The sequence below is a fragment of the Mirounga leonina genome, unplaced genomic scaffold (assembly GCF_011800145.1).
Source record: "Mirounga leonina isolate KUSES-001 unplaced genomic scaffold, KU_Mleo_1.0 Mir_173, whole genome shotgun sequence".
Taxonomy (NCBI): Eukaryota; Metazoa; Chordata; class Mammalia; order Carnivora; family Phocidae; genus Mirounga; species Mirounga leonina.
Genome location: NW_023270447.1, coordinates 243,817 through 257,203, shown reverse-complemented (window position 1 = coordinate 257,203; position 13,387 = coordinate 243,817). Strand labels below are relative to the sequence as shown.

The window sequence follows — 13,387 nt, the reverse complement described above, 5'->3', positions numbered from 1 at the left end:
TGGATTGTGAAATTATGAATAATCTCTATTATACTCATCAGCAGTTCATTATTTTAATTTGGCTACCAAAAAAGGAGGGAGGAATTATTAAGTGGGTCTTCTATCCCTCAGAAATGTATTTGGACATTCTGCCAGATAATTCCTGCTTTATATTCTATACTCTCTCCTGCTCCAGTAGAAGCCTATTCCCTGTGCAAAGAGGTAATGAGAAAGAGTAATAACCAATGATCACCTTTGCAAGAAGTTGCCTAACACATTTTATCTACCACCACTGACTATTCTTAGGACAAGGGATGCAATCATCTCTTTCATTAATCATTCATTCAACAATGAACACCCTCTGTATAACAGGAATTTCTTTAGAAGTTTGCTTTTCTAGTACCCTTTAATGTATCTATAGCTCTTCAAAATGATAATCAAGTAATTTCTATAAGGTAGGAATTTCACTCAAAAGATCTGAAAGATGAATGTTAAATGAATACCAAATAGCCAGCAATAAATTAATGCTTGAAAATGAATCAACAGTAACTTACCTCCAATGACTCCAACACACAAGTAAAGTTCCTGAACAGTATTACAGAAAGAAGCCGCAATCAAGCCACAGCCTGACAAGCAGCCACCAGCAATCATGATTGGACGACTGCCATATTTATTCACCAGGATACTGCTGATAGGACCTAGGAGAGAACCAGAAATTTAGTAACACAGAGGAAAGGAACTAACTCCCTCATATCTACACAAGGCATTGATGCTAAATGACAAGTCCTTTAAAATAGATAAAAACAAAGACAATGGTAAGAATATTGTTTTCTACATTTATTTCATACTCAAAGGTGTATTGGAAAATAAAGATGCTAAAAAACATCATTGTGTATCTCATCTATAAATATTGGATGGAATTTTACTAAAATATAAGACTCTGGTTCTCTCCTTGATCTTCCTCTTATAAGGCAGAACTGGCTGAGAACACCTTGGTAATGGATGTTGATAGGCTTGTTGATGATCTAGGATATGATAAATATATTTAGTAAGTTTGCTCTGTTTTAATTTTTGGACAGGCACTCTGATATGATGATATTAGAGCATTATTTACACATTATCATAAATGTAGTTTGTGTCATATTTTTTAAAAAGAAAAAAACCCTGAAAAATACAAAATTATTTTTTTCAAGTTTAAGTAGCTTTGCAATTAGGAAATCTAAATTGAGGGCACCTGGGTGGCTCAGTCGTTAAGCGTCTGCCTTTGGCTCAGGTCAAGATCCCAGGGTCCTGGGATGGAGCCCCGCATGGGGTTCCCTGCTCCGCGGGAAGCCTGCTTTTCCCTCTCCCACTCCCCCTGTATGTGTTCCCTCTCTTGCTGTGTCTCTGTCAAATAAACAAATAAAATCTTTAAAAAAAAAAAAAGAAATCTAAATTGAAAACAAAAAACTGTTCCCAGTTATACCTAGACGTCTCAGGTACTGAATTGAGTATTTCTTTAGAATTAACCTGATTCCATGCCTAAATTACTGTTTCATGGTAGCAGTACTGTGAAACAAAGCTTTCAGGAGATTAAGTCAAATGATGGTTAAAATATCTTGGATCTAACAATTCAAGAAGATAGGAAATAGTGTTATCTAAGATAATCTGATAAAATTTCCTCTTATAAAGAGATGCATACCAAAATTATCAGTTTTTCTTCAATGTGAAAGAAGGAACCAAATAAAATGTGAAGTATTATAAGGATCAAGAAAAAAAAGATTTGATGAATTTAATGTATCAGTTTTCAAATATGAGTATCAAATGGGCTCTCCTTACTTGCTACAAATAGGTATAATCTGTAATTCCCCTTTCCAAGTTTTTTAAGATTTTATTTATTTGTGTGGCAGAGAGAGACACAGTGAGAGAGGGAACACAAGCAGGGGGAGTGGGAGAGGGAGAAGCAGGCTTCCCGCAGAGCAGGGAGCCCGATGTAGGGCTCCATCCCAGGAGCCGAAGGCAAACGCTTAACGACTGAGCCACCCAGGCACTCCCCTTTCCATATTTTTAAGTGTTAATTATAATAAACTCTTAGTCAAACCAAACAATGTTTCAAAAGCTGTAACATAGGGTGCCCGGATGGCTCAGTCAGTTGAGCCTCCAGCTCTTGGTATCGGCTGGGGTCATGATCTGGGGTGGTGAAATTAAGCCCTGAATGGGGCTCCACACTCACCAGGGAGTCAGCTTGCAGATTCTCTCCCCCTGCCCCTCCCCCCCTGCTTGCATGCACGCTCTCTCTCTCTCTCTCAAATATCTTTAAAAAAAAATAAAAGCTGTGGGGCGCCTGAGTGGCTCAGTCGTTAAGCGTCTGCCTTCGGCTCAGGTCATGATCCTAGGGTCCTGGGATCAAGCCCCACATCAGGCTCCCTGCTCAGCGGGAAGCCTGCTTCTCCCTCTCCCACTCCCACTGCTTGTGTTCCCTCTCTCGCTGTGTCTCTCTCTATCAAATAAATAAATAAAATCTTAAAAATAAATAAATAAAAGCCGCAACACAACTCTTAAGTAGACTAACATTATTTTCTGATTATACTGAATGATATTCATTGCATTTTATTTCTTTATAAAAGAATATACCTCTGTCTGTACTTCATGGATATGGACTTGGGGGAATGACAACTTTGTTTACATGACACCATACCTTATCTGCCTGGTTAAGGTAGAGGACTGCAAACAGAGAGGATCACTGCAATGCATCAGTAGGGAAGGGCACACAAGGAAATGAACTGAGGTTTGAACTTTGCAAAGTCACTAAGCTACCAAGAACCAAGTTTCAAATCCAGCCCATTTTCTCCCTATTACATTGTACTCCATATTTTTGGAACTAAGCTATTAAGCAGAAGACATAGAAATTATATTTTCTTCTATTAGCACAGTAAATTCTGACATTATGTTCATTCTATAATTAGTTCCTTAGAAGACAGTAAGTCTATTTTTTAAAAATATGGAATGTACGTATTCAGAATATATTATTGGTTATATGTTGACATATTCTATTTCCATAAACACTATGGAAAATTCTGCAGTTACATATATTCTAGTACTATACTCAAAGCTGCAGTATGATTCAATTAAAAGGTCAGCTCTGACCCCAGGGAACCCAAATTTAAATTATGGTGTACGTAAGCATGCAAGAAGGAATCAAACCTTTTTTCTTCTTTTTAAAGATTTATTTGAGAGAGAGAGAGAGAGAGAGCACAAGCAGGGGGAGTGGCAGCAGGAGAAGGAGAGGAAAAAGCAGGCTCCCTATTGAGCAGGGAGCCAGACTCGGGGCTTGATCCCAGGACCCCAGGATCACGACCTGAGCTGAAGGCAGACGCCTAACAGACTGAGCCACCCAGGTGCCCCAGAATCAAACCTTTTGATATCCTAGTATTTCGGAGGACTAAGTCTCTTTAAGGCTGGATCAAGAACTGGTTGCCAGGAGAGATTTCAGGCCCAACCAAGGATATGTATAAAGAAGTTTTCATTGACTTTCTAAGTCACTTCAGGAAAATATTAGACCACGGCTGGTTTGGAAATAATTTGAATTTACAGCTTGTGTAAGATGAAAGAATTAAATACTGAAAGAATATTCATGAAATATTTTCATATAAATTGGTCATGAAATAGATTTTGTATAGTCAGAATTACAAAGATCAAAATATTGCCACACTATTGACTCGTGAAGAACACTGGAACATCTGTAATATTAAACCAGGAATGTTAAAGACATCAGTGTGAAACTGAAAATATGCAAATTTACACTTTCCTGTTTAAAAAAAAAAAAACTAGGAAAACTCAAATAAAAAAAAAGAGTAGGCAACTAAAATCTCCTCCCCTAAAAATATACTCACACTCCAACAAGCATCAGTACGTATCTCTGAACCAAAGTACTAAAAAAAAAAAAAAAATACTAAACCACTGGTAGTTCAAAACATATTAGTGTTGAGGGTGTGGCCCAAATACACTAAGTTAAAGAATTGTGGCAGTTGAAAAACTGATAATTCCTAGGGGATATACCACTTTGGAGCCAATCAAAACAAAATAACCCATTTAGTAAAAATTCTGCCACAAGGCTCTCGATAGGCAATTTGTCTTTCAGAGTTATTTCAGGAAGGATGGCCCCAATTAGCTATCATTAAAAATAGAGAGGGGTACAGTTCATAGGCCTATTATAACACAGATTCAGAGAAATGTGCTAGTTATGTCTGGGTGAGGACAAAGAAGGAACTGTTTTCCCAGAAGAAACTGTCATGTGCCATTAGTACAGCTGACATCACTTACTTCTGATGCAAAATGCGAGTGGCTCTCAAGCTCTTGCGCAGCTCCAAATTGCAACATGGGAACCCCTGGTTTATAGTCAGCTTAAAGATACCCTGAGCACCTGGAGTACGTCTGGATAATATTTGTACCAATTTCTTCAAGCCATCATAGTCAAAACCTGATCAGAAAATCCTGGCAGACAGAGTTCAAAGCTTCCAAAACTATTGGCTCTCAGAAACTAGATAATAATCCAAAGTCCCTTTTGATTTCTCTGAACTTATAAAAAGAAAATAAGTACTACAATTTAGCACTTATGTTCTCTAAAAGTACTTAATAGACAAAACAGGCATACCGTCAAAATTCAAAAGGCATAAAATAAAAAGATATAGAGCGGAAAAATATAAGTCCTCCCAGTCACCTAATTCACCTCTCCCTAAGGCAACCAGGTTACCTGTTTTTTCTGTGCAATGAAATTATATATTTAGTTAAATTATGACTTCAACTATTTATTCTTGTTTCATGAGTTTATGTTATTGTCTCAATAGGATTATAAGCTCCCCAAAGGCAGGTATCAGGATCAAGTGTTCTCTATCACTCACAATATCTAATCTAGTGTGAAATATGTGCACAGGGCTTAATATTAGTTGACTCTGCCACCAGGTTACTGGAATTCCAAGAATTCAAATTCTAAGGTTTTACAGTTGAAATATAGAATCTTTATATTGGCTATTAAGGAGCTACATGTGAAAATAATGAGATACTAAACTGCCACCAAAAAGTAGTATTAACAGAGGTGAAAGTTTGGCTAACTAAGCACTGTCAATCTCAGTAAATAAGCACACTTGGATTTAGAATCTCTCACTAAGCAACTATATATTTTAAGTATTATGGAAGGTTTTGACTTTTACATGTTACATTGTGATTTGATGTTCCAAGGTGCAATGAATAGTATTTTATTTTATTATTTATTTTACAAATTTTTATTTTATTTTATTTATTTTTATTATGTTAGTCACCATACAGTACATCATTAGTTTTTGATGTGGTGTTCCATGATTCATTATTTGCGTATAACACCCAGTGTGCATTACAACACGTGCCCTCCTTAATACCCATCACCAGGATAACCCATCCTCCCACCCCCCTCCCTTCTGAAACCCTCAGATGGTTTCCCGGAGTCCACAGTCTCTCATGGTTCATCTCTCGCTCTGATTCCCCCACCCCCCGCCCCGCTTCAGTTTTTCCTTCCTTCCCCTAATGTCCTCCATGCTATTCCTTATGTTCTACATATGAGTGAAACCATATGATAATTGTCTTTCTCAGCTTGACTTATTTCACTTAGCATAATCTCCTCCAGTTCCATCCATGTTGATGTAAAAGTTGGGTATTGATCCTTTCTGATGGCTGAGTAATATTCCATTGTATATATGAACCACATCTTCTTTATCCATTCATCCATTGAAGGGCATCTCGGCTCCTTCCCCAATTTGGCTATAGTGGACATTGCTGCTATGAACATTGGGGTGCATGTGCCCCTTCTTTTTCACTACATCTGTATCTTTGGGGTAAATACCCAGTAGTGTAATTGCTGGGTCATAGGGTAGCTGTGTTTTTAACTTTTTGAGGAAACTCCATACTGTTTTCCAAAGTGGCTGCACCAATGAGCAATATTTTAAATGATGTTAAGTAAGCAACTTACTCTCCATATTTCCTTTAAACATGGCAAGGAAAACAGCAGGGAAAAAAATGATGAAACTTAAGTTTAAGGTTCAGCTGAAATGCTTTTAGGGGGAATAACATCACAAGGAAGAAGAGGAAGATTTTTTTCAGTTCTTTAATTCTAACACCATGCAAAGATTTTACCTGAGACTTTGAACTATGTTATTCAGGTGAGCCTGATTTACTCTAATTCTCCCAATATCAATTTAAGAAAAGTCTTTATTTGCGGGATGCCTGAGTGGCTCAGTTGGTTAAGCATCTGCCTTCGGCCCAGATCATGATCCCAGAGTCCTGGGATCGAGTCCCGCATCAGGCTCCTTGCTCAGGGGGGAGCCTGCTGCTCCCTCTGCTTGTGCACACGCTCTCTCTCTCTCTCTCTCTGACAAATAAATAAATAAAATTTAAAAAAAAGAAGAAGAATCTTTGTGTTTACATCTTAAGAGTCTAGCAGAGAGCAGTAAGAAAAATCAGCTGTGCACATACCATTTTTCTGAGAGCTTTTTAATGATACGGAGTTGGACCAAATCATAGGCCCTCACAGTTTCTCATTTCTGTTCAGAATATTACAGTGGAACAAACAGATCAAGAGTGGTCATGGTTGGGGCGCCTGGGTGGCTCAGTCGTTAAGCGTCTGCCTTCGGCTCCTAGGGTCCTGGGATCGAGCCCCACATCGGGCTCTCTGCTCAGCAGGAAGCCTGCTTCTCCCTCTCCCACTCCCCCTGCTTGGGTTCCCTCTCTCACTGTCTCTGTCAAATAAATAAATAAAATCTTTAAAAAAAAAAAAAAGAGTGGTCATGGTTAATGGGAATGAAAAAACGTGACTAAAACAGCAGGCCTTGGGGGTACTTACCTCCACCATACATGACAGCCAACATGATTGAGGATATCCATGACACTTCACTGGTGGTGGCATTGAATATGCCTTCAATTTCTTTGAAGAACACAGTAATGGATTTGGGAAATGCGTAAGAGAAGCCGATGGAAATGAAAGCTCCAACTACTACTGCCCACCCCCAGCCTCCATCCGGGGGAGTGTATCCAACTGGACCTCCAACTACTGGTGGCATTTTAAGTGTAGATGATTTCCAAAATGCAGTTCAAATCCAAGTATCTGAAGGATATAAAATTAAAATACCATGTCAGTAATAAAGCACTGGCCTTTATAGCCAGCTCTCAAGTAACTGAATTGTTTCCCAGTATTACTTTTCCAATAGAGATGATCTTCTAAGGACATTATCAGAAAAAGTCTTAAAGCCATGGTATTGCCCATAGTAGCTTAAAGGAAAACAGCTCCATACCATTTAAGGAACCATAACTGACATAAATCCTGTTTAATACATATAGCCTTTGTATTTCAAATAAGCCTACTTGTTTCAGCAGTTAGTATAATTCCTCAAATTACTATGAGTAACTAACTGCCTCATTTGACTTATCTGCTTGCAAAATTCACGTAACACATGCCATATGCAAGTTTCAGGCTTAAACACAGGCTTTATAAGTTTTCCCCCTTTCCCAAAATTTATTCTTCCATACTACTTTCTTTTTACTTTCTCTTATTTATATGTTGACAAAATATTAGGAAGTGGGCACCCGAGTCACTAGATACATAGCAATTTACAAAATAGATAATTCTGAACATACAAGAATTTCGTTTAGTGGGCTGGAAAATTCTCTCAGAAAAGTTTCCTTTTATCGATCTAATTGCTTTGATTCAAGGTATTTTTTTCCATTATACAAAAGAAGGCCCTAAACAACAACTAGTCAATATAGTTAAACTCACAAATTCAACTATGATGTCAAAAGATGGTACTTCAAATAAAAAACTGCCCCTTTTTCTTGAAGTCATCTAGTACTAATGAACAGCATGACGAGAAAATGCAACTTCCTGTTAAATTATGAATAGATGATAGAGTGAGTGTGTGATGGTAGGCTTGCCTGTTTTCTCATGAAGGTCTCCTTTTATTTATTTGAAGCTAACTTCTACCTTATATTATAACTCATCCTGCAACACTATGTTAGTATGTCCATTTCAAATTATCTCCACTCAGATTTATTACAGCAATAAATACTGGTCACAGAGGACAAGTTCACTCTTTGCTAAATTCTTTAGTCTAAAATACAAATCCTAGCTTATAGTATAGTAGTAGTATAGTAGTCAACTGGTAAATACTGTTTCTTCCAACCCATTTGGAATTTCAACCCACTTCAAATATGATTTAAGACAATGAATCTTGCAGGGATAGGAAAAAAATAGCCTATAGGGGAAGTTTCCCCTAAAAGCAACAGTATAGGTTTCATCACTTCTACTCAAACGTGTATGTACTAGAGGTTCTAGCCTCTACTGTGTGCAGCAAGAAAAAAGAAATAAAAGGTATAAAGACTAGAAAGGAAGAAGTTGTCTTTATTCACAGATGACATAACTGTCTATGTAGGCAATGCTAAAGAATATTTAAAAAAAGGTACATGAACTAAAAGTGAAATTTAACTAGGTTTCAGGATGTAACAGTAATAAACAGAAATCATCTTTTTTTTTTTTTTTTTTTGAAGATTTTATGTATTTATTTGAGAGAGAGAGCACATGAGACGGGGGAGGGTCAGAGGGAGAAGCAGACACCCTGCTGAATAGGCAGCCTGAGGCGGAACTTGATCCCGGGACTCCAGGATCATGACCTGAGCCGAAGGCAGTCGCTTAACCAACTGAGCCACCCAGGCGCCCCAGAAATCATCTGTCTTTATACATAAACCAGCAATTAGAATTTGCAATTTTAAATAATACCATTTACAACAGCATCAAAAAACTATTGAATAGGAATACATCTGGCAAATAATGTATAAGATGTATACACTGAAAACTACAAGATACTACTAAGAAATTAAAAAACAAAAGATAATCCATTCTCATGGTTTGAAAGACTCAATATTTAAATTAGGTAAATACTTCTAATGTCACATAACAGCACATTTATTAAAAAGTGTATAAATTGGATTTCAAGCTACAGATTGGGAGAAAATAAATACAAAACATATCCAACAGAAGACATGTCCAAAACATAAAAAGATCTTCTATGAATCATTAGTAAAGACAACTCAATTAAAAACGGACAAAAGAAATGGACAGATAATTTATCAAAGAAGATACATGGATGACAAAGAAGTACATGAAAAAATGCTAAAAATTGTTAGCCATTTGTGAAACGCAAATTGTAATCAAGAGATACTAATACATATCTACTAGAATGGCTAAAATTAAGACTGATAATACCAAGAGTTGGTGAGGATTTCATGAAGCCAACAGAATGCTGTTGCTGATGGTAAAGCAAAATGGTACAGCCAGGTCGGAAAACATTTTGGCAGTTTCTTAAGAAGTTAAACATACAAACATATGACCTAGCCATTACATCCCTAGGTATTATCCAAGAGAAATGAAAACATACATCTTCACAAAGACTTATATGAGAATTCTCTAATAGCTTTATTCATAATAGCCCCAAACTGAAAACAACCCAAATGTCCATCAACAAGTGAATGGAAAAATCATGGTATAGCCATATATTGGAATGATAAACATGAACAAACTAACGATGCATGCAAGAACATGGATGAATCATAAAAGCTTTATGTTAAGTGAAAAAAGACAGGACATAAAAATATTCTGTATGGTCACATTTATATCAAGTTTTAGAAAAGACCAAATTCTAGTAATAGAAAACAGATCAGGGGGTTGGAGAGAAGAGGTTGACTGCAAAGTGGCCTGAGAGAACGTCTCTGGGTCATGGAAATGCTCTGTTATGATTGTAGCAGTAGTCACCCATCAAATTGCATTTACTATATGTAAATAATACCTCAGGGGCACCTGGGTGGCTCAGTTGGTTAAGTGTCTGCCTTCAGCTCAGGTTATGATCCCAGGGTCCTGGGATCAAGCCCCATTTGTTGGGCTTCCTGCTCAGCAAGGGCCTGCTTCTCCCTGTCCCTCTGCCACTCCCCTGCTTGTGCTCTCTTACTCTTGCTCTCTCAAATAAAAATCTTAAAAAAATGCCTCAATAGAATTGGTCAAAAAAAATAGTTCAAAGACAGTGACAAGGAGGATAAAATCTGTTCAGTGGCATGTGGAGACAATACAGAAGCAAAAGGTAATGGCAGGCAAATTCTCTTTCTTGGCTATCTGGTGGTTAAAGAAAGAAGAGAAAAAGGAAGAAGACAAGGAAGAGGAGACGATGCTCTCTTCTGAGAATTCACAACTACAGGACTGGGTGAGCTTGTGCTTGGCAGGTCAATGTCTGTGGGAAACCTCTGTTGTTCTTTTAGAGATATATGTTTGACTTTACTAGCAAAGACTTCCCACAGACAAAGCCCTGCCAAACATAAGCTGACAATCTAAAACTTCCTATCTATCTATCTATCTATCTATCTATCTATCTATCTATCTATCTATCTATCTATCTATCTACCTATCATCTATCTATCTAAAGTAGGCTCCATGCCTAGCGTGGAGCCCAGCACAGGGCTTGAATTCACAACCCAGAGATCAAGACCTGAGCTCAGATCAAGAATCAGATGCTCAACCGACTGAGCCACTCAGGTGCCCTGACAATCTAAAATTTTAAAACACATCAAGAATCAATTAACCATGAGTGAAGTAAAGTCAATTCAATATAGCTGGATTAGACACAAGAACTACAGACATTGGATGTGAATATTTAAAATGACTAAAAGCATGAGATAAGAAATTAAGACCACTAAATAAAAACAAACATATTAAATACTATTAAAAGGCCAGTTGACTTGAAACAGAACTTCCAGAAATAAAAAGCATGCTCAATGAAATAACAGGTTAACCAGCAGACTGAACATAGCTGGAGAAACAATGAATCTAAAGGCTAGGTTTGAAGAAAATAGAATTCAGGGGAGAGCTTTATTCTGGAGCTGAGAGAGGAAGATTTAGAAACATGGAGTTGAGAATGGGAGCATCTGGCATACATCTAATGGGACTTGGGAAGAAGAGAATGGAGAGAATGGGAAAGAGGTATTTTCAGGGGTTAATGGCTATGGCTATTCCAGATTTGATGAATAATATGAACCTACAGTTTGAGGAAACCCAACAAGATAAAAAGAAAAACTTAAAAAAAAAAAACAAAACCATTGAGAAAATACAGATTACATAACCAAGAGATAGTCAAACTGACAAAACAGAATTCTCATCAATTTTGAAAAACTCTCGGGCGCCTGGGTGGCTCAGTCGTTAAGCGTCTGCCTTTGGCTCAGGTCATGATCCCAGGGTCCTGGGGTCGAGTCCCACATCGGGCTCCTTCCTCGGCGGGAAGCCTGCTCTCCCTCTCCCACTCCCGCTGCTTGTGTTCCTGCTCTCGCTATCTCTGCCTCTGTCAAATAAATAAATAAAATCTTAAAAAAAAAAAAAAAAAAAAGAGGGAGGCCGCCTGGGTGGCTCAGTTAAGCGACTGCCTTCAGCTCAGGTCGTGATCCTGGAGTCCCAGGATCGAGTCCCACATCGGGCTCCCCACTTGGTGGGGAGTCTGCTTCTCCCTCTGACCCTCTCCCCTCTCATGCTCTCTCTCACTCTCTTAAATAAATAAATAAAATCTTTAGAAAAAAAAAAGAAAGAAAGAAAAACTCTCAGCCACTATGTCTTCAAATATTCCTTCTTCCCCTTTCCCTTCCTCCACTCCCCTGAGACTCCAATTGGATGTGGGTTGAACCTTCCCATGGTATCTACTTTCTTTCTCTTCTGTGTTTTCCATCCTTAGTACAGTTCCATCTATACTGAGAATTTGAGGCTTAGGATAGTATCCTCCTCCTGAGTGATTTTCATTTACCTAGGGCTATATAAACCTAGAATCTCTTCAAGAATATTTCAAGGACCAAGATGTTTTGGTCATACAGATGACTTGAAATCAGGTTGCAGTTCATTTGAGGACTGGTTTACCTCCAATGCACCCTTATTCCTATGGCACAGCCCTTTAGGATCCCAACCATTAAGAACAGAACTCTTACTCTTGATGGGCCCTAGACTCCCAACATTTGTTCCCTTGGATCCATGAAGCTTTCCAAAGCACTACTCGGGCCACCAAGAGTTGCTCCTCCTTCTATAACCAGAAAGCCACTGACTCCATAATCGTATCACTACTGGCACAATTAGGAAGCCAGCAATATAAAAAGCTGCCAAAATCAAGTAATCATCAAAATCAGGAAGTTGCAATTAAAGGTTGTTAATTTCTGCAGTTAGCTCCAGAACCGTATGTGCCTCCCATGATAACATCATCAAGATGGATCCCACATGCCCTGCTTCTTAAAATCTCAAAGCTAGTGAGTAGACATCAAGAACTCTGTTCTAATTCTGCCTTACAAATGTCATATGAAGGGGCGCCTGGGTGGCTCAGTCGTTAAGCGTCTGCCTTCAGCTCAGGTCATGATCCCAGGGTCCTGGGATCAAGCCCTATATAGGGCTCCCTGCTCTGTGGGAAGCCTGCTTCGCCCTCTCCCACTCTCCCTGCTTGTGTTCCCTCTCTCACTGTGTCTCTCTGTCAAATGACTAAATAAAATCTTAAAAAAATGTCATATGAAAACATGTGACTGGCAGAATTTAAATCAAATTCAGGAATATAGTTGCAAGGAAGCCTGAGAAATGGAAGTTTAGCTTTAAAGTCTCTGCAACATATTAATGTACACTAGAAAAGAGGATGTGTAATGGATGCTAAACCTCATTTCCAAAATACACCTTAGACATACACAGTATGTTTTATGTAAAATTTTAAATCATGTAAAACTATGTATGTGTATACCAGGGTCTTTATAAAGAGTATATATTGATACTATTATATACAAACATATACAAAATGGGTATACACAAAAATGAAAAAAAATTGCTATAAAAGTTTCTAAATGCTTACCATTAATGTTTGTACTTATCTCATCATGGACTGGCAATACACAATAGAGCAGCACTGATCCCGTGGGCATACTTGGTAGTGCTCCTTCAGAAGTGTCTGGGAGAAGTGGTTCAAGAATGTTAGGCAAGGGCATCTCCTCCAAATCCTCCTGGTACTGGAACTTCCCAAAAGGAAGTACTAGCCAAAATTGATGTAATCTGATATAGATTGGAGGCCACCACAACAATTATGAATTTGTTCCTATCAGGAGTTTCCTTTCATTAACTTGTTAGGATGGGTGAAATTGTGTCACAATATAATTCTCAACCTATTCTTGTTCATTGGTGGAACAGACAAACATGGCTGATGAAAAGGTGAAGTGCCCAGGGAAACAGAGAACATACCATCCATTTCCTTTACAGAAGAAGTTTAGACAGTATGAGGAGACATTTCTGAGAGTCACAACCTCACTAGAGTTGCAGATAGGTCCTAATCTCCTGAAGCATAATTCTCCATTGTCAAAG

At 38.2% G+C, this 13,387-nt stretch overlaps 1 protein-coding gene across 1 annotated transcript in view; it reads right to left on the bottom strand.

Annotated features, from left to right (window-relative positions):
- SLC16A1 (solute carrier family 16 member 1) overlaps positions 1-13,387 on the bottom strand; it is a 49,046-nt gene that overhangs the window by 12,249 nt on the left and 23,410 nt on the right. The window contains exons 2-3 of the mRNA XM_035017740.1: positions 6,830-7,090; positions 534-677 (exon numbers count right to left, since the gene is read on the bottom strand). Of these exons, the coding sequence (XP_034873631.1) occupies positions 534-677; positions 6,830-7,046 (361 nt within the window). The 5' untranslated portion in view covers positions 7,047-7,090. The remainder of the gene's footprint in view (positions 1-533; positions 678-6,829; positions 7,091-13,387) is intronic.